We start from the raw sequence: 20,512 nt of genomic DNA, 5'->3' as shown, positions 1-20,512 counted from the left end.
ATTTAACTTCTAAAAATATTAATCTAGCCTTATGGGTTACTTTTATGCTGCCTTTATGTGCTTTTGGAGCTTAAAAGTTCTGGCCAGCATTCAATTGCATTGTGAGGACCTACAGAGTTGTTCTTCTAAAAAAAACATTTAAAAAATTATTTTGCGCACAGCCATTTCTTTTTACCATTCGAAAGTCACGTGAACATATGATACTGCTATCGCTGTAGCTAACTTTAAAACTAGCTGTTTGATGTCCCGTTAGGGTTGCCACCTATGTCTGATAAAAAACCTGGACAAATCAATGACCCGGCCACCGCTTTGCTCACAAGTGAAAATGTCCATTAGACTCAGAAGACACAATTGGTCGTTGTGCAGTAAGATTGAGCATAGTCGTGAATATTTTAAACATCTCAAGTATTCTCACTTATCTTAACTTATAGCTTACCTGGTTGCTTCGATACTGTGCTTGTGCTTGCTTTTGCTTTGCTAAAGAAATAAGTAGAGGGATGACATTAGATTTGCATTTACCATACCTTAGCCACATCTATAGCCACTTTTATTTAGTATGTCTCAATCAGACATTGGAATAACAAAATCATACATAAATGGGCCTTAGCTTACCTAGTCTTCCATCTATACTTGGCGTTTCCCTTTGCTGCAGCTATCAGTGGTTTCTGTTCTTCAATGAATGTCTTGAATTCAGTGCATGACAATTTGAAATTCAATCTGACCTGAAGCTCAGACTTCACCATTGCAACTAACAGTCTGTTTCTTTTATCGGACCAAACATCCTCCATATGACTGAACACTCTTTCTGCATAGGCATTACTGACTGGTATGGAAAAAACAAAAGCAACTACTTTCAACAGCTCAGTGGATTCAGTTGCCTTGCTAAAAAAATTATTTGTTTTAGCATGGTCATCCAAAGCAGTTTTGCCTTCATGTTTAACCAGAATTTTAACTGAGCATACAGAGCAGGTAGCATAAAGTGGGTCGCCTGGTGTTGGCTTTAGCCATGTGGAGTAATTGTCATTTTTCAACCAGTCATTATTAAAGTATGTCGAATGTTTCATTTTCTTTTTACTGGCCTGTCCGTCTTTGTGAACACACTGTCATCTTCGTCTTCCGTCTCGCCACCCATGTTAACGCTAACGAACGACGTTGACGTACAATCTTCTTCACACTGCTTCTCAAATTGCCGCCTGTAGTAACTGGCTAGCTGCCAAGAAGACAGACGCGCTAGATGACGTAGCCTACGTCACGTCACACGTCCCAGAGCCAATGATAGCGGATTCTACACACAAGAGACACGGACCACTCTGTGCACAACGCATAGGCTATTTCAAGTGGAGAGAAAATAGATAGTTGAATATACATATTCACGTAGCCTTTCGAAAACCGGGACATTTAGTGTCCCGGGAGAGTGGATAAATTTCCCGGGACAGGTTATTAAAAAGAAGGACAATCCCGGTAAAACCGGGACAGGTGGCAACACTATGTCCCGTGTTGAAAATCCTTCAAAGACCTTCAAAGTTCTGGTCACCATTCACATAAGAGGACCAACAGAGCTGAAATATTCTATTAGTAGTGCATGAGGGTGAGTAAATGATGAGATAATTTAAATTTTTGGGCAAACTATCTCTTTAAGAATAAATGTTTTTTGGATCACCAAAATAGTAATTTAATATCAAAGTGTGCTGTAAGTTGTTCAAAGACGCAAAGTGACGCAGGTGACGATTCTCTCTGACCAATCATTGATCTGCAGGGTTTTCTCGGCTCTTTTGGAACCTCCACCAAGGTGGTACTAAAAAAAAGTACCAGACACCAGGTACTATCCACAACCTCAAAAAAGCGAGCTGAGTACGTTTTTGGGAAAAGCCCTAAAGAGGCTAAAGGCTACAACCACTAGCATCAGTCGCTAGTGCGCCTCTTAAGGCCAGGGGAGTGAGGTTTTACACACTGCTGGCTCCTGTTACACTAGCAACGCCAAGATTATGGGTTCGATTCCCAGGGAACACACATACTAATAAAAAAATGTATAGGCTTCCTTGAAGTCTCTTTAGATAAAAGCTTCTGCCAAATGCATTAATGTAAAATATGGTAATAGAAGTTATTCGAGCAAAGACATTGGTGAAACAGTGCAACCGAGTGGGTAGACAAAGAATAACACATTGGCAGCAAACATGAAAACACCGCTGCGATTTTCAGAAGCTGTCAAATCTTCTGTCAAGAACTTCAGCTGTTAAAAACGCGTCTCGAGACATGTGCATTCTGTTCTTTTCATGTCGTAGCGTCCTAACAAGTTCAGTGTGAACAGCCCCTTAGTCAAGTATTTACCCACTGAGAAAGTAAAGTTCTCCATGCAAAACTCATTTGGTTGGATAAATACAGTGTTTACATGCGTCATAGTGATCGCCACAAGAGGTTTCTGGGCACCCAGAAATGGTTTCCAAAGCCACAAGCTCATTGGCTCCAAAGGCAGTAGAGCGGTTAGGGGAACATGAATGCATTAAAACGCTTTTAATGAGACATGAGAACAACCCCATTTGAGATTATGAGATAAAACTATGGTCTGTTAGGTCATTTTTTTATTTTTACGCAGGGAATTACCCCAAAACACAGGGCACATACTTCAAACTTTAGCTGAAAATTAAGACAGAAATGTCACCATCTAGTGGCTAGAGATGGCACGAACCTGCAAACAAACATATTACAAACTGTAATAGTTATTAAACCATCAATGGCATGATTTAAGTCTTATGCTACTACTACATACAAAATGAAAAGTAATATTTCATTCCCTCTGCCAGTTATTACATATTTTGTCTTCCAAAATAGCACTGTTATATACAGTATCCATTCGTCATAATTAGGCCTAAGTAAAGATAACTAGTGGTGCACTGATCAGGAGATTTGAGGTTGATACCGATTTACGATTTATGATTTATTAACACTAAGATCGACCGATAACAATAAAAAAAAAAGTGCCCTTTGCCACACTTTTGCAAGTTATATTGGGCAGTTGTATGTTTTTACAAAAAGGTTCCATTTGTTAACATTATTTAACAACATTACTATAGTTAACATGAATTAATAAACTTAATGTTAGTTACAACATATACTAATACATCTTTAAAATCAAAAGTTGTATTAGTTAACATTAGTTAATGCACTATGTATAAAATCTTATTTTTCATATTGTGTGTAGTAGCATAAGACTTAAGTCATGTTTATTAGACTTTTTCAAGCCATTGATGGTTTAATAAGTTTATTACAGTTATTACAGTTTGTAATATGTTTGTTTGCAGGTTAGTGCCATCTCTAGCCACTAGATGGTGACATTTCTGTAATATTCTGATAATATTCAGACCAAGTTTAAAGTCCCAATATATGTGCCCTGTATTTTGGTATAATTCCCAGTGTAAAAATAGAAAAATGACCTAACATACCATAGTTCTATCTCATACCCTCAATGGGGTTGTTCTCATGTGTCTGTTAAAGCTTGTTTATGCCCCCATGTTCCCCTTCCTCTCTACTGCCTTTGCAGTGAGCTTGTGGTTTTGGAAATCATTTCTTGATGCGTAGAAACCTGGGATGGTATGAGGGTGAGAAAATGATAAGGGTATTTTCATTTTTGAGTGAACTAGCTCTTTAATGAAATGTTCAAGTTAGAATGATCATATTTATGAAATTGGTGTACATAACAAATTGTAACATCGGAGGAGGGAGCTGAGTCAAATTTAGTGACCAGAATAGAGACTGGGCTCTTTTTATTTGGGCCAATAAGCAACCAGCCAGAACACCCTTGCAACTGCATAGCAATGTGCTACAATAACAGAAAACATCTTGGCAACAGCATAGTAACATCCTGGCAACCACATACTGTAGCAATGTGCTAAAACACAGCAGATCAAATTGGCAACTGGATATCATGCCCCAGCAACCATCCAACGCCCTAGTAAACGCATACTGTAGCATCAATGTTCCAAAAAGCAAAGAAAATTCTTTAGCAACCAACATGGTTTATAAAATTAATATAGTTAGATTTTCATAAGCGCTGGAAATTATTCATACTCATTTCTCCTGGAAATGCAGGAGGCTGATAAAACATAACTTCAATATTTCACAGCTTTCATAATGTTTAAGCCTAAAATTATCAAATTAATTTGTTAAAAATCAGATTTAAACTTACATGAGCAGTTTCTTGTCTTCCCAAGTGGAGACAGATGACGTGACACATGTTATCTGTGCACACTTCGCTTGTGATTTTGATTCAGATTCGTGAATCGCAAAACAATCATTAAGGATGCTTTTTTAAATATTTTTTATCTGTTCAAAGGAATCAAATGTAAAAGATTCGACTCAAATGACCTTTCACAAATCAGCCACCACTATCGCTGATCTGCATGAATTTTTACACATACAGCTTATTTTTTTGCGGTGTTCACTCACAAAAGTAACGCAAGGGTCTGGAGAAACTTATAAGAGTAAAAGTATCAATTTTCTCTACAAAATGTAGTAAAGTTAAAGAATATTTATCTTCAAGTAAAATACAGAAATTGGAAAACTGTACTTAAATACAGTTACAAAGTATTTGTACTTCGTTACTATAAACCTCTGCAAAATAGTAAAGAGTAGTATGTCATTCCAAAGTCAGACCTCAGACCCTCAGATCATTTTTTTGCTCCAACTTTGCAGCTCCATTTCAAAATAAAAGTTCTACTGTTATAAATTGAAAAGAGTTTGAGTGAACAGGTAGTATTGTTGGTATCTGAAAGCAATAATAATTATGATTACGAAAAAGCATACAAAAATCATATTTGAAATGATAAAATTACATATTAATAAATGAGTGAAATATTAATACAATAAATGTTCTGAGCCATATAGCTCATTACATCAGAAAAAATATCCTGTATCACGCTTGCTATCTGAATTTTGACAAGCCATTGTTTCACTTGATTTTATTTCTTTGCATGTAAGTAAATGCCAGTTAAAAACTTTCAATACAGGATCAGGTAGAGCAATCCACTTACAAAATTATAATTTGAAACCTTTTTAAGGAAGCTTGAAAGCATTGGTTTTATAAATCTTTACAATTGATATAATGGCCTTTTTATTAAAATAAAGGTAACCTTTCACAACTAGTGAAAGGGGACACATATATGCAAGCTATTGTGTTTGCTATGGTCGGTTAAATAAAGGGAAAAAATATCTCAGATGGGTTTTGAGTGAACATTTGCATGGCAAATATTATGCTGCCTTTATCTGACAGTGGGAAGGCTGTAATAATGCAGCAGTCATCCTGTAGTCTGACTACAGAAAAGTATGATAAAACTGTAAAAACACTCTATAAGAGTTGCATTGGCACTCATGATTGAAAAGAAAACAGATCAAAATATCAAGTGTCACACAAATTCCCAATATTTAAACTTTTTTATTTAACGTTTCTAAATCCAAGAGCATACGAAACACTTAAGGACATTTTAAAAAGCTAAAAAATGATATGCAGTTGAGTTATTCCTTGCAATAGTGATGTTCCAATCTCAAATATATTTTCACCAGAATCAGATCATAAGATGAACCAATTACACTGCTGGATGCCCAGTGCAAATGCCTGAGCTGTCTGTAAATGATCATTACTTGTGGATGCTTTGGACCTTAATTTCAACTCAACTTTTAGTTTAATAACAATAAAGACAACATGTAAACTGCATAAACTCCACTCTCACATAGTCTTGATATACAGTACTTTCACACAATTCAAACATTACGTTAACATTTACACGCAACCTTAAAATGGTTAGTTTACTTGGATGGGCCTACTTGTTTCAAACTAAAGTGTGGAGCATTGTCCCAAATTTAGGCAGGGCACGTGTTAATAATCGAACCATTCATTGTGTCTAGATTAATCTGTATGATCACATGAAAAGCTACACTTTAAAGCAAACAAAACGCAAAACCAACCAAGCTATTTCACTGGACATTTTAGACACGTTAACGATTGCTGAAAAGCTTTTATGTAAAAATGTAATAATTTACCCTACACCCATGTGCAAGCATTATATGGTATTTCCTTATTCTCAAATACACATCAAGACTTTGCCACAATAATTCTACGTAAGGTTTGATATATTAATGTGAACGTTAAGACCTCTTTAAAGCCCATTAAGCTTTAGACTGGCCCTCAATCAAAAGCATTTTGATACAGTTTAATAGCTCTGAATAAAAACAGTGTAGGCTAATAATAAGTATTGTATAACATGTAATCCTCATTAGAAATAGCTAGCTAAGGAGAACAACAAATTTTTGTTTAGATGAATAGCACATGGAAATCTTTGGGATAATGATATAACTATAAACAACAATTGTGACACTTGGTTTATCATCATCTCTGTGTGCACTTAACTGGGGTTACATTTACAAAAGTTTGCATAGATTACTGGGTTTTTTATGTGTGATTGTTAAGCAGGTACAACTAGCTGAAAGCATCAACAGGAGTGTTTTTCTCTCCTTTTTATCAAATGCAGTATTTTTAGTGTTCTGGTAACAAGGGGGAAAAGGATCAGTGTAGGTTGCATAATATATTCTCCATTATTATCTCTTTGCCTTAAGGGCAAATGAGCATGGAAAATTAGAACCATTTAAGTAATGATACCAGAGCTACTTGAAATAATGACAAAATGAAAGCAGAATGGATGAAGACATTTGTGCTTGCTGTGTTCACTAGGAATATAAGAGCACCACCAAAAAACAAAACAAAAAATGACCCCTTTGAGAAACGTTCTCTTAAATACTAAGATAAAATGTTTTAAAATAAACTTAAGCCAATGTGCACCATCATTAAAGCTTCATGAACAGAAATTATTTAAAAATTATTTATATAGCATACTGGATGGACATAGACTTATACTTTCTGCTGCAAATGAGAGCTGTAAATCTATCAGCCACAAGGCAGATTCATAAGTACAGATCAAGCATTAACTAATAGGCATTTAATAAGCATTAAATAAGCATTTTCAACTGCAACACCAGTAATAGTGTCATTTAGTTGATGTCTAGGCTTTATATGGATATCCATCTCTACATGCAAGATCTCATATGAAACTGAGGACAAAAGCTTGAGGCATTATAATCACACCAAAAACATTGAGCAACAGAATTCAGAATCGCATACAGATAGAAAGTGCAGTTTAAAGGTTACAGTTGGTGTCTGAAGTGCATAGATTGGACCTCACATTTACAGTATGGCTTATTTCAAAGATTAATTTGCAGAGTGTATGCTGTCAAATCTGCCTCTCATTGTCTCTTGGTGTGCTTGGAGTTGTAGTGGCTCCGCATGTCTTTGCGGAGGCGGAATTTCTCTCCACACACACCACAGATGTACAGATGTACATCCATATGCTTCTCCAGGAGCTCACTACTGGGGAAAATCTGGAAACACACCTGGCAGATAGTCTCTCCGGCTGACAGGTGAGAGATCATGTGTCGCACATGATCATGTTTGAGGAAAGTACCCTGGTCACACACAGGGCAGACATATCGTGCCATTCCTTTGTGCATGTCAGTATGCAGCCGAAGCTGTCGCTCGCGCAGAAACTGTTTTCCGCAGGTTTGACAGGTAAACTGCTTCTCCTTGGTGTGCACAGTGTAGTGCTCCCGTAGGTGACACCTCTGGTAAAAGCCTTTTCCGCAAATGGCACAGAAATGCTTGCGCCGATGGTCAGGCTCGCCACCGTCGTCCAACAGGACAGGGCGGAAAGGTTCCTGTTCAGGACAAGCCAATGTGTGCTCCACAGCAAGACTTTCATTTTGAAATATCAAACCACAGAGAGGACATCGAAAGCCCAGGTCTGCTCCTTCCAGCAAACCCTCTTCCATAGCCTCGCCATCTTCAAGGATAGGTGAATCCTCACCTGGGGAGTCAGTCTCAATTCCCTGGGGCTCACCACAGCGCTCGGCATGCTCCTGCAGCTGCCTGCCTTTAATGAGCACTTGGCCACACCTTCCACAGGCACATATATGTCCCATGTGGCTGGAGATGTAATGAGCAGACTGATCCTCGTCTGTCAGCAGGGCTCCACACAATTCACACGGAATGCATGATTCATCTTGCTTTTCTTCTTTGATCCTTTGCACCTTTGCGTCTATGCCTAACTCCTTACCTTGACCTTCCAAAGCATTGGTGGTACCATCAATGGCAGATCCTCCAGCCTCTTCCGTATTATCAATTTTAATTTGGTCTGCAACACTATCTCTGTATGCCCTGCTATGAACTTTGCAACTCCCTACATTATGGTTTCCTACCTTTACTACTTTTATAGTTTCTAAGTCTGTCTCAGAATCATCATCTCGTTCGACTTTAATGGTTATATTCCTGGAGTATGCAGCTTCATTGTCCACACCAGTGGAGACAGACCTGATCACGGTATCTGTGTCTGGCTTGTGGTCTGGCCAGTCGTCTTCCCCCTTGCAAATTGCTCTATGCTCATCTGTCCCCTCTGAGGCTGAACTCTCTGCTTTGCCTGTGTCACTATAAACCTCTTTGCTGACTTTGGGTGACTGGAAAGCTTTGCGATTAGTGCATGTAAGGATGTGTTCTATGAGCAGCTTTTCACAGCTGAAGACAAAGCCACAATCATCACATGTGTAAGTGCGACCAAACCGAGGACGTTCTTTCATGGCAGAGCTTCGGCCCGAAGTCCTCTTCCTTAAGTCACACGGCTGGTCTACAATGGTTTCTGAATGTGGTGGAGCATGTGGTATGACCACATCATCAGCAGGCCTGACAGTTGAGATGTTAATGTTCTGATGAGTAGTTGTGGTTGAAGCCGTTGGAGCATGCTCAGTCTCAGCAGGGCTTGGCCTCTGCTGCTCAAACATTCGAACACCAAACATCATCTTACCTCCCACTACGCTGGATGAGGATAGAGAGCTAGATGATGAAGAGGATGATGCTGAGGATGAAGGTGTCAGATTGGATGTCCGAATGTCTCTGAGGTCCTCAAGGGAGTCAGGGATGTAGTACATTTGTAGGTAGGCCATGGAGGATTTCAGCTCCTCAAACTCATAGTGATCCACAGCGATGCGGCCAAGGTACATGAGTTGCAGTATGAGATCAAAGCACTCTGCGCTGATTTGCATGTTGCTGAGATCAAATCGTGCAGTTCCCTGCTGGTCCCTGATGAACATCATTCTAAAGTAAGAGCTGCAGGCTGCCAGCACAGCCTTATGGGCCCTGAAATAAATGTCCCCTATGGCAATACAGCAGTCACAGAGGAAACCCCACTCCCTTTGGTTGTTGAGTTGCTGCAGGACATGCTCACTGTGGCTTGGCCGTGCCATTACCCTGTGCAGAATCGTAAAAAGACAAAAAAGCCCATAAGCAAAACTCAAGTTAGGGGAGACATTTTCACAATCACAGGTGATCACTGACCGCTGTCATGATCATTTATTGATATTACAAAATAAAGGGCTGATCTAACATAAAATAAATATTCACACAAATGAACATTAGCAATGTTTATTACAAGTAAAGCTCAATCGACAGCATTTGTGGGATATTGGTGATTACCTCAAAAATGAATTTCTACTCATCCCTTATATTCAGAAAAAAAAAAATCAAGGTTACAGTGAGGCATTTACCATGGAAGTAATTGGGCACAATTCTTTGAGGGTTTAAGGTGCTCCCAGTAACTTTTTGTTTGTGTCATTTTGGGCTTACATTGACACCTAGTGGTGTGCATGCAGAATCATTCAAAATCAATAGTTTTCAGTTACAGATGCCATTGTAGAAATACGATATACAGTCAACCATGATAAATTTAAACCAAGAGTTAAGTGTCCAATAACAAGATGGTTACTGAAATTAAGCAAGTTGTATTCAGCTGGTCATGTGATTCTAAAACTGCAGTCCCCATGAGGGCACCCCTGCCCCATGTAGGATAAAACAGCTTTTGTAAGGTTACTAAAATGACTAGTCCTCACCTCAAATGAGCGGTCATGAATTTATACATATGTTTCAAAATGACTATTAATTTCTTTAGGAGTAAAACTTTTTTAATAGGAAAAAATTTACTGAGTATAGTATGCAAAAAATTTAAGATTATAATTTCATAAAAGCACTTACATGAATTCTTCTGTTAAACCATGTGTATTATTTCAGTTGTAAAGTTTAAATTATAATTTTTGCAGAGGACTACTGTTCAAGGCAGATGAACTTCCAGTTATTTGTCACCTCGTTATGTCATCATGGCAATTCATTTGTAAAATTGCTTTACATAGAAAAATATAACTTTGCGTAACTTTACTTAGAAAAGGTTAGTAAGCATTAATCACACTAAAATCATGTTGATATGCATACTGTATCCTTGTGGCTATACTTTTGAAACTGTGAGTATTTTAAAATGTACAGATTGGCCCCAATCACTTCCACTGTAAGTGCCTCACTTTTGCTTTTTTTTAACAAAAGGAGGGACACGTCGAAATTAGTAATTGTGATAATTTCAGCATTATGCCACATATGCTGAATATGGCTCTATAAAACAACATAGCAATACATAAAACAGACATTCTTTCACAACACAATTTAATGATCTATCATGTGACTACTACATTTCAATATTTTGAGATTGTCAAGATTTCAAAGTGTGATTTTTTTATGCACTGTACAGCAACTAACAATGCAACATTCCACATAAGCGAAAAATTACTTAATAAATAAAGTCACATTTTTATCTAGCTTTAATCATACTGAGGGATGATCACAGTTTCTTTGCAAAATTTTAGGTTACAATTTTGCAATCCAGAATAATATCATGAAAACGCAAGCACAGTAATAAGAAAGACATTGTGTTTCATTATAAGTGATTAATTGGCTTCGAAGAGTTGGTTCACATAATTCTTGAGTCCATTGTTCAGCTCCATCATAAAAAGTCAAACAGAGAGGTTTACATCCCGCCCGCGCATTCTCATTGGCCTATTTCGGCGACAGAATCTTGCGGGCGTTGTGGCTGTCAATCACACCGCACTTAAAAGTAAAATCAAACTATATGAACAACGAACTAAATATCTGGTTAAACGATTAACGATATTGACATCAGAAAGTTGTAACAGGATCTTCTTTCATCGAGAAACGACAGAACATAGTGTATCTGACCATAGTCGTCTGGAGAACACTCACGCAAGCATGCAGTGCCACCCCCGCGCAGCTTCCCGCACATACGCCACATTACTGCAGTTCATGTTTACACGCAATATACACTGAAAATACTCACCGACGGTAATGGGCGCTAGCTCGTAGCGAACGACAAAAATGCAAGCTAAAACACAGAATGAAGAAGTTCCACTTCGTTTGCGTTCGTCCAAGCGAAACTTGGTACGAGAAAAGCTAATCTCGAGGGCGAAGCCCCTTCTGCAGCGCGGATGAAAGAACTTCCGCACAGCCGCTCTGCGCGAGCTCTATCACCGCACTGAGATCCGGCCCCGCTCACGCAAATCCAGCCCGCCCCAGCACGCACAGCACATTGAAAATGCAACCAAACCATGTATTAAAATGTGCTCTTCGGGACGAGTCCTATGGATACATTGGCGTTTAAGAGGAAAATAATTACGAAAGGAAAGGATGGGGAAATATTTGTGTGAACAAAAAAATATCTTAGGAGCAATTGAGATCCTAAGTGAAGGTCTGTCTGATGTTTTTTGTTTTTTCAAACTGGCTTGTCTCGTGCATGCAAGTTATCATTGGTTTGACCCATTTTAGTTAGGAAGTTTATCAATACACCAGTCATCTCATTAATACCTCGGTTGCGTCGTTATAAGATAATAACAACATACCGAGCAAGCATAAAACCAAATCTTCTGCTTTTTATGTTTTTCAGTAGGTGTGCGCCTGGATCGGCTGTATACAGTATGGTCACGTGACGGATAACAAGCTAAGCCGTCAATCGCATAGGAAGAACCGCGAGACCATAAGAGAATTTTCCTGCTGCATTATTATCCGTTTCTCTCATATAGTTGGTAAGAATGCCTTTTTGGGAACCGTATGAATGCATTATATCTATGCTTTCTTTGGTACATGCATGTTTTGTTTGCCAAGGTGCATGCAAGCGTACACCGTTTCTTCGACCACACTAGATCGGTGTTGACCAGACGTTTGAAAATTATTTGGATTCTGTAGCGTACAAATGTGGTGAAAGCCAGACCAAACAGATGACAACAGCATGTACTGAATTTCTTCTCCACGATATTTTTTGTACTGTCCATTCATTCAAGCATGACCTTTTTCCATCAGATGAACAATTGGTGTTTCTAAATGTCCTTTTGTGTAATGATTTTAGGAATCATTGTCAGGTACTGTCAGGTATTGTCTGGTTAGGTCTGGATGCAAAGACATAAAATGTAATGCTCTGTAAACAGTAAATACAAGTAAGTTGTTGCCCTTTCTATACAGTTTAAGAAAACTATAATTAATAAAAAAAAATAAACACGACACTCTTCTGTAGATTTAAGTTACAAATTATGAAGTGTACCACTTAATATAAGATATAATGAAATCTCTGAATAATATATTTTTATAAGCAATGTAAAAATTACCCATTGTCACACGTCACTGTAAAAATGACAATCATATGAGATGTGAACATCTGGTTTATGTCTCAAATTATTTTTTTATATATTATTACCATTTTTAACCAATAGAGGTCACCCTGTGTCAACCCTGGCTTTACAGACTCTTCATTGGTTTGTCCTGGCACTGGATGGTCTTTAAAGGACTAGGTCACCAAAAAAAAAAAATTCTCTCATCATTTACTCTCCTTCATGCCATACCAGATATGTATGACTTTCTTCTGTGGAACACAGACAACGATTTTAAGAAGTACATCTCAGCTCTGAAGGTCTTCACAATGTAAGTGAATGGTGACCAAAACTTTGAAGCTCCTAAAACCACACTATAATGACAGCATAGAAGTAATCAATATGACTCCAGTGGTTTAGTCTTCTGAAATTTTCTGACCGATTTTGGGTGATAACAGACCAATAGCTTGAGAAGAAATCATTGTCAGGTACTGTCAGGATAGCTTCAGAAGTCACTGATGTCGTATGGATTAACATTTTGCTGCCTTTATGTGTTTTTTGGAGATTCAAAGTTTTGGTCACATTCACTTGCATAATATGGACCTACAGAGTTGAGATATTCTTTTTCCATTGAGCAAAATGTAATAGATATCTTGGATAGCATGTGGGTGAAGAAATTATTTTCATTGGGGGAACTATTAAGATGCACTGATTAAAGTGATAGTTCAACCAAATATTCTCTCATCATTTACTCACCCTTATGTTGTTCCAAACCTGAATTCCTTTCTTCCATGGAACACAAAAAGAGATGTTAGACAGAATGCTTGCCTCAGTCACCATTCAATTTTATTACTTTTCACATACAATGAAAGTGAATGGGGACTAAAGCTATAGCATTTTCTTTTGTGTTGAATGGAACAAAAAACAGTCATATAGGTATAGAGCAACATGAGGGCTTGGTAGAACATTATTTTTGTGTTAAATTTCCCTTTAATATATGTGGAAATGACCTAAATAATACAATCATAAGATCCTGGAGAGAGTAGGCTACTCAAGCATTCATTTGTTGACATTATTTTGTATTCTGTGCATGTGGGTGTAACAGGTTGAGATGGATGTGTCTGGCCATAGTCTGTTCCTCCTGCAACAGCTGAATGTCCAAAGGGAGTTTGGCTTTCTCTGTGACTGCACTGTTGCCATTGGCAACGTATACTTCAAGGCTCATCGTTCAGTCCTCGCTGCATTCTCAAACTACTTCAAAATGATCTTTATCCATCAGTCCAGGTTAGCTAAAATTCCCCTTGAAATGTCCTGTATAATGTACCTTTAATACCTATATATTGGTTACTGAAAGGATTGGTCACTCATCATACATATACAGTATGTGTATATGTAATCAAGTAAGCATGTGGAGGAAATCATGAAAGCTTGATTTATAAACGTTAACCCGTTTATCAAACATTTTCCTCATCTTAGTGGGCACATGTATTTTACTGATTGGATAACTGAATGAAACAAACTGCATACCTTTCCTAATAATAACAAAGATGGGAAACTTCAGAGAAAATTGCAAACAATAAAGTAATCTAATAAAGTAAACGTTTTTGCTAACAGGTAATTGTGGAGGTAAAGAAAATGATAAACCAAGAATAAATGCTTATTAAATAATTTTCTGTTTCATTTATTGTAACAACACTTTGAAATCTGCAATTTTATATTGGCACTCAACCAGTTACCTATTGAAAAATTTGATTGTTTCCATTGGTCACAATTGTGAAAACTTGTCTTGACAGCATGATTTATACACTCAGTATATATATATATATATATATATATATATAAAAGCTTATTTTAAAGATTTACGCATTTCAGTTGCATAACAAAATTCCTTCAAATAACATTTTGTATTTGAAACTAAATTAAATAAACAAAACTTACTTAAAGATTTCTCAATTCAGTTCGCTGAATTTTTTATTTTTTTTTGCAATTTATATGCATAAACCTTAAAATATTTTTTGGAGCGATATGAGCCAGAGAAATCAATACTAGACAGTTTAAACAATATATGTACCAAATATGGTAGTTTAAACTGTGTTATGCAGGTTTTACTTGTTCCCTTTCAAAAAGTTACACTTATGATACTGCGCTTTTGGGAACAACTTTAGGTGTGACCAGCTGTGAATATGTGTGCAACACGTCAATGAAAATTTACCGGAATTTATAGCCTCTGCCGGTGACATAATTGGATGCACCTGTAGCAGGGCTATAAATAGATGTATCACAGGTGCATCGTCAGATCTTTTGTCTTCAGATCACTCTGTGTGTGTGTGTGTGTGTGTGTGTGTGTGTGTGTGTGTGTGTGTGTGTGTGTGTGTGTGTGCTTCATGAGCCTGTCAGAAACTTTCTACTTTCCTCTGTTAGGAGTTAGAATTGTTAGGCAGTACGCAGAAACCTTTCTCTTTCTCTTTTCTTTAAAAAAAAAGAAGAAGAAAAAGAATGACTGATAAACAAAGCAAGTTTTGCTTTGTGTGTTTGGGGGAAGAGCAAGCTGCTCTTGCGTTGCGGAAGGGCGGTGCAGACATTGCGATTTGTTTACAGTCAAAATGCTTAACACTCGTCCCGCATACTTCCAAGAGCAACCGCGCACACTTACATCGTGGAGCTCTCGCATAGATCTGGCTGAGGAGCGAGAGACGGGTCCGTCCCTATCGCTCGCTCTCTCCCCAGATCCAGCTGATCCTTCTCGTGAACCTGAAGCGCGCTTCAGCGCCACTTCGGTTCACGAGGGGGACGCCGAACCTCTGAACATTCCACGCACAATAATAAAGCGGCTCGGGGGTATTCAGTGATGCCGCTGGTAGAAGAGACACTTGTGGGTTATCTGTCACCTGGCTTGGCATCATCGCTAAAGAGACCCACTCTCCCCACAAAGCTGTGCAGAACCACCTCCACGCTTATGGGGAAGGCTTATCAGGCAGCAGGTCAGGCTGGTGCTGTCCTGCACATTTTGGCAGTGTTACAGGCATACTAGGCTAATCTGTTGAAGTATTCTGTGATGCCGCCAGTAGAGGAGACACTTGCGGGTTATCTCTCGCCTGGCTCGGCATCATTGCTAAAGAGACCCACTCTTACCACAAAGCTGTGCAGGACCACCTCCACGCTTGTGGGGAAGGCTTATCATTCAGCAGGTCTCAAATTGATGGCTGTATTTTTGGCCCTGAAATACTTCCTCCAGAGGCTGCCATGTTTTGGTGCGGGTGGACAACACAGCGGTAGTCTCTTACATAAACCATCAAGGAGGTCTACGTTCACGCCAGCTGAACAGACTGGCATGGCAGATTCTCCTTTGGGCCCAGGGCAAGCTCCTGTTAATCAGAGCAGCTTGTATCCCTGGATGCCTGAATGGGAGCAGATTTACTGTCCAGACAGAAAATACAGACGGGGGAGTGGAAACTCCACCCCAAGGTAGTGGAACAAATCTGGGTGAGATTTTACAGGGCAGAAGTGGACCTCTTCGCCTGTCAACAGACAGCGCAATGTCCCCTCTACTTCTCTCTGAGTCACCCAGCCCCCCGGGTCTGGACGCGATGGCGCATACATGGGCCAGAATGCGTCTGTATGCGTTTCCCCCAGTTTCTCTGCTCCCGGGAGTCTTGGCCAGTGTTCGCCAGCAAGGATCCTGCCTCTTACTGATAGCGCTGTGCTGACCGAACAGGGTATGGTTCTCGGAGATAAAGTCTCTCCTCGACGGCTCGCCTTGGGCGATTCCGGACATGAGAGACCTTCTGTCTCAGGCTCAGGGGGCAATATTTCATCCCCGGCCCGAGCTGTGGAACCTTCATGTTTGGCCCCTTAAGGGTACCCACTGAGGGACACTGGGTTTTCACCTGAGGTTATCGAGACCATTTTAAGTGCTAAGGCTCCCTCTACCAGAAGAACCTACGAGTCTTTGAAAGATGGTGCAGTGCACATAATGCAGATCCAGTTAACTGCCAGATTGCTTCAGTTCTGGACTTTCTGCAGGGAAAATTTGTCAGCAGGCATATGCCCCGACACTCTCAGGGTCTATGTGGCTGCCATTTCGGCTTGCCACGCCTTGATGGACGGGTGCCTTTGGGGAGACATCCTCTACTTGCTCGCTTAATTTGTGGAGCTATGCAACTGATGCCTCCAGCTAGGACCAGGACCCCTTCATGGGACTTAGCAATAGTTCTTGAGGGTCTGGTTGAGAACCCCTTCACTGGAGCAGGAAAGACTTAACAGATTTTGTCCAGTCTGTGCCCCTCAGATTATGTCCACCGCACTAGCCAGTGGCATAAGTCAGGGCGACTATTCGTTTGCCATGGGGGCCGCAACGGGGGGGGCGTCACCAAGCAGACTGTCGCATTGGATGAGGGACACTATTGCCCTGGCCTACGAGACACATGGTCAAGCTTCGCCAGTAGGTATCAGGGCTCACTCTACCAGAGGTGTCGCCTCCTCTAAAGCCTTGGCTAGAGGTGTCCCTCTGCAGCATGTTTGTGATGCGGCAGGCTGGTCCTCTCCACACACATTCATTCGATTTAGTATATCATTCGATAGTTTGGATGTTTATGCCACTCCGGGCACTTATATCCTTGAATCGACATCACAAGCTCATGTCTGAGACCTCTCGCACTCTTGTGAGCACACTACACAATCGTAAGGGGGTCCGGACATCCACAACGGCGTGGGTATTCTCGTTCCCAAAGCGCTAACTCAGCGCAGCATCATAAGTGTAGCTTTTTGAAAGGGAACGTCTCGGGTTACTTGACTGTAACCCTTGTTCCCTGATAAAAGCGGAACGAGATGCTGCGCTTCATTGCCACACTGGGATGCCCCAGGACTGCTCTTCAGACAAAATACCTGATGATGCACCTGTGACGCATCTATTTATAGCCCTGCACACATATTCACAGCTGGTCACACCTAAAGTTGTTCCCAAAGCGTTAATTCAGCGCAGCATCTCGTTCCACTTTTATCAGGGTACAAGGGTAACAAGTAACCCGAGACGTTTCCTTTTATGGAGTTTTGATACAGACTTCTTTCAGAGGGTCAAAGTGTAATTAAATGTCTCTGGTCATGTGATTATCTCCCATGTAAAATGTTTCATATTAAATCAAGACAGTCTGCACTTTCATTTATAGTGGACAACTCTGTGTTAAACACATCAACAACTATTTGTAGATCATTCAAATTTCAAACAAAATTTCGGTCAAAAATGTAACCGGTGGGAATAAATGTGTTAAAGTGCAAGTTTGACACATGGTTGTGGCATTTTAATAACAGAACCAGATATAGTCTCCAGGGCAATTAATAAACTTATTCATGCATAGATGGAAATTATAAATTGCTAACTGTAAATTTAAATGACCTTTCTGGTTTTCTTTTTTCAGTGAGTGTATCAAGATCCAGCCCACTGATATTCAGCCAGATGTCTTCAGCTACCTTTTACACATAATGTATACTGGCATGGGTCCCAAACAACCTGTAGACCAGGCCAGACTTCAGGAGGGCATCAAATTCCTCCATGCATATCAGCTCTGCCGTAAAACAGGTGAGGGTGGCCCTGACCCATCCTCTGACCCCATCCGTACGTCCAACCTCTATGGTATTCAGATCTCTTCACAGCTAGCCAATAAAGAGAACTCAGGCTTGAAGGCTGGTGGTTCAAGGGACCCTGAGGATGGCCGCTCCAGTACAAGGGCTGATCGCACACATGGGCGATTGACACTCGCTGTAGGGTTGGAGGGCATCACATCTGAGCGGCAGCCTCAAAGCTTCCATGCAGCATCCTCAGTGGCCTCAGGGGATGACTCTGACATCTCCACACGGATCAAGCAGGAGAGAATAGAGGAGGAAGAACAACAACAACAGGAATGTGAGAAGGAGTCTTGCTCTCTCTCCCCAACCCTGGTGAGCCCCTGCCAAGCTGGCCTATTCAAAGACGGCCCTTTAGCACTTTTATGTCCCCGGTGTGGTGAACGGTGTCTGTCACCCGAAGGCCTACAAGCGCACCTTTTTAGCCATGCAGCCTGTGCCCTCGAGCCTAGCTGTCTGATGGAGGGCCCTTCAGAGGAAAAAACTGGTGAGCATAAGGAGCGTGTGGACGCTGGTAGTCTGGAGGAGGCCCTTCAGCAGAGCCAGGCCCTGGCAGACGAGCTGGCTGTAGAACTAAGGCGAGGTGGCGGGACAGGAAGTAGCGTCAGTCCGTTGGCAGCCTTCACACGAAAGAGAAAGATGGCCTGTGCCGTCTGCAACCTTCGCTTTTCACAGAAGAGCCAGCTGCAGGAGCACATGTTCGCACATGTGGGCAAGCCGTTACGATACCACCGCTACAGTCGCTTCTGTGGGCAGCTACTCCATGGTTGTGAGACCCAGCCAGATATTACTGCAGCCACAGGAGATGAAGTAGGCAAAGACACTCAGGATAATGGCAGTTCCTGCTACTCACTGGACTCTGAGGTCTCTCAGGAGAGTGTTGACGCAGTCACTGTGGAATGATGTCTAGTCATGTAGCTTTGACATACATCAATACAAATGCACAGTCTCTCTTAAGGAATTGTATTTACTGCCTGAGCATCAATACACTTCTGTCCTGTCTCAAAAGTCATGTGCAAGAATTTTGTTTAAACTTAGTGTTGATGATTGTAGTGTTGATGTATAATGATGTTGCTGACTCTTGGATGACTGAACTCTGTTGGATTTCTTTAACAGGTATTAAATCCAAATGTAGGAAGTATTACATTGAAAAGCATGTGCACATAAAACCCAAACAGCACCGAAAATGAATTGCCATCAACGAATGATCAATCATAAAATTTGTTTACTCAAACTAATAATGTAAGTATTTCTGTATTTATTTCCAGTTGTGGCCTAATTGACTGAGCAGAGATTCTAAATGATTCCTTCCCTAATTCAAGATCAATTTTCTTCAAACCTGGTTCAGTGCCTTAGAATTTTTTTGCCAAACATCTATGTATAAAAGCACTTAAACTATGGCTCAGGCAGTTGAACCAAATCCAGAGGTTGTATTTCATTTTTCAAGTTAACATTCATTTGAACAGTGCCTATTTTTGCAAAGTTATTCAACACGTCTACACAATCAGATTAATCTGTCTAAAGAATATGTCCAAATGGTGCTTTCCTAAAAGCATTTGATATGTTTAAATCCTTTCAAGATTATACTGTGTATGAAATGCAAAGTATAAAACCAAACCAACTTTGCAATACATCTTTCTACAGAAACTGGGACAGTGCATAATTATAAAGATGGTACAATGCTATACTAGACTGTAAATGTCAAACACAACACCTCTAGACATACAGATTATTTTCAAAGGCTAATGCATCTGATCCGAGACAAATTAAGAAATCCCATTACTCAGAATTTTTTTTTTATTTGGAATTATTTATCAACTTCAAGATATCACTGATGGTAGACATGGTTTCCTTTGTGCTGTATTTGAACTGTTTATACACCAGTTATATTTGTTGGATACTCAAACTGAGGTTGGTGTACTGTGATGAGTATCTTAAAATCAGCAAAACTTGCATTTGTGTTATTTGTGTGACTTGTTTAGTGCATTCAAACGGTCTATTTTCATCAACAGCAGCACTCAATGCCATTGTGTGATACTGTGTTCTATTTATTTAAAAAAAAATGATGCATTGAATAAACTGAATTATAATGCATTTATGTGTACTTTGTCGCTGGTTCTAGTGGCACTGACTTTACCTGACTTAACCAGTGTATTGTAGTAACAACTTAGTACCACAAGAGAGTAGCATGTAGTCACAAAAGCAAACGTCTTGAAAGAATTTCCTTCCACCAATTCTGTGAAATCAGCAAGGGCATAGATTCCCCCCTCCCCCCATTTATACCATAATCAATGAAAACATGTAAATGCTTCACGCTGCAACCCCC

The 20,512-nt window shown here is 39.9% G+C and overlaps 2 protein-coding genes across 4 annotated transcripts; one reads left to right on the top strand and one right to left on the bottom strand.

Annotated features, from left to right (window-relative positions):
* Nucleotides 1-1,091: 1,091 nt before the first annotated feature.
* Nucleotides 1,092-20,309, top strand: LOC127623660 (zinc finger and BTB domain-containing protein 25-like). 3 transcript variants are annotated; one of them, XM_052098069.1, is made up of 4 exons: nt 11,546-11,675; nt 11,874-12,009; nt 13,673-13,851; nt 17,982-20,309. In XM_052098069.1, exons 3-4 carry the CDS (start codon nt 13,679-13,681, stop codon nt 19,087-19,089), a joined length of 1,281 nt encoding a protein of 426 aa, XP_051954029.1. In that variant the 5' UTR covers nt 11,546-11,675; nt 11,874-12,009; nt 13,673-13,678; the 3' UTR covers nt 19,090-20,309. The 3 variants fall into 3 exon arrangements, with proteins under 3 accessions (XP_051954028.1, XP_051954029.1, XP_051954032.1); XM_052098072.1 differs by having other exon boundaries at nt 11,662-11,675; nt 11,871-12,009; XM_052098068.1 differs by lacking the exons at nt 11,546-11,675; nt 11,874-12,009 and adding an exon at nt 1,092-1,588.
* Nucleotides 5,415-11,628, bottom strand: LOC127623659 (zinc finger and BTB domain-containing protein 1-like). The gene is made up of 2 exons (XM_052098067.1): nt 11,268-11,628; nt 5,415-9,340 (listed from the first exon to the last, which is right to left on the bottom strand). Exon 2 carries the CDS (start codon nt 9,334-9,336, stop codon nt 7,291-7,293), a length of 2,046 nt encoding a protein of 681 aa, XP_051954027.1. The 5' UTR covers nt 9,337-9,340; nt 11,268-11,628; the 3' UTR covers nt 5,415-7,290.
* Nucleotides 20,310-20,512: the final 203 nt, after the last annotated feature.

The sequence above is a fragment of the Xyrauchen texanus genome, chromosome 30 (genome assembly GCF_025860055.1).
Source record: "Xyrauchen texanus isolate HMW12.3.18 chromosome 30, RBS_HiC_50CHRs, whole genome shotgun sequence".
NCBI classification, from domain to species: domain Eukaryota; kingdom Metazoa; phylum Chordata; class Actinopteri; order Cypriniformes; family Catostomidae; genus Xyrauchen; species Xyrauchen texanus.
The sequence above is the reverse complement of the archived record's forward strand: the minus strand, read 5'-3'. Positions and strand labels throughout refer to the sequence as shown.

Coding starts and splice junctions, on each gene's coding strand:
- LOC127623660 (XM_052098068.1), top strand. Junction 13,852..17,981: donor ATCTTTATCCATCAGTCCAG/GTTAGCTAAAAT, acceptor TTCTTTTTTCAG/TGAGTGTATCAAGATCCAGC.
- LOC127623659 (XM_052098067.1), bottom strand. CDS start 9,336: ATGGCACGGCCAAGCCACAGTGAGCATGTCCTGCAGCAACTCAACAAC.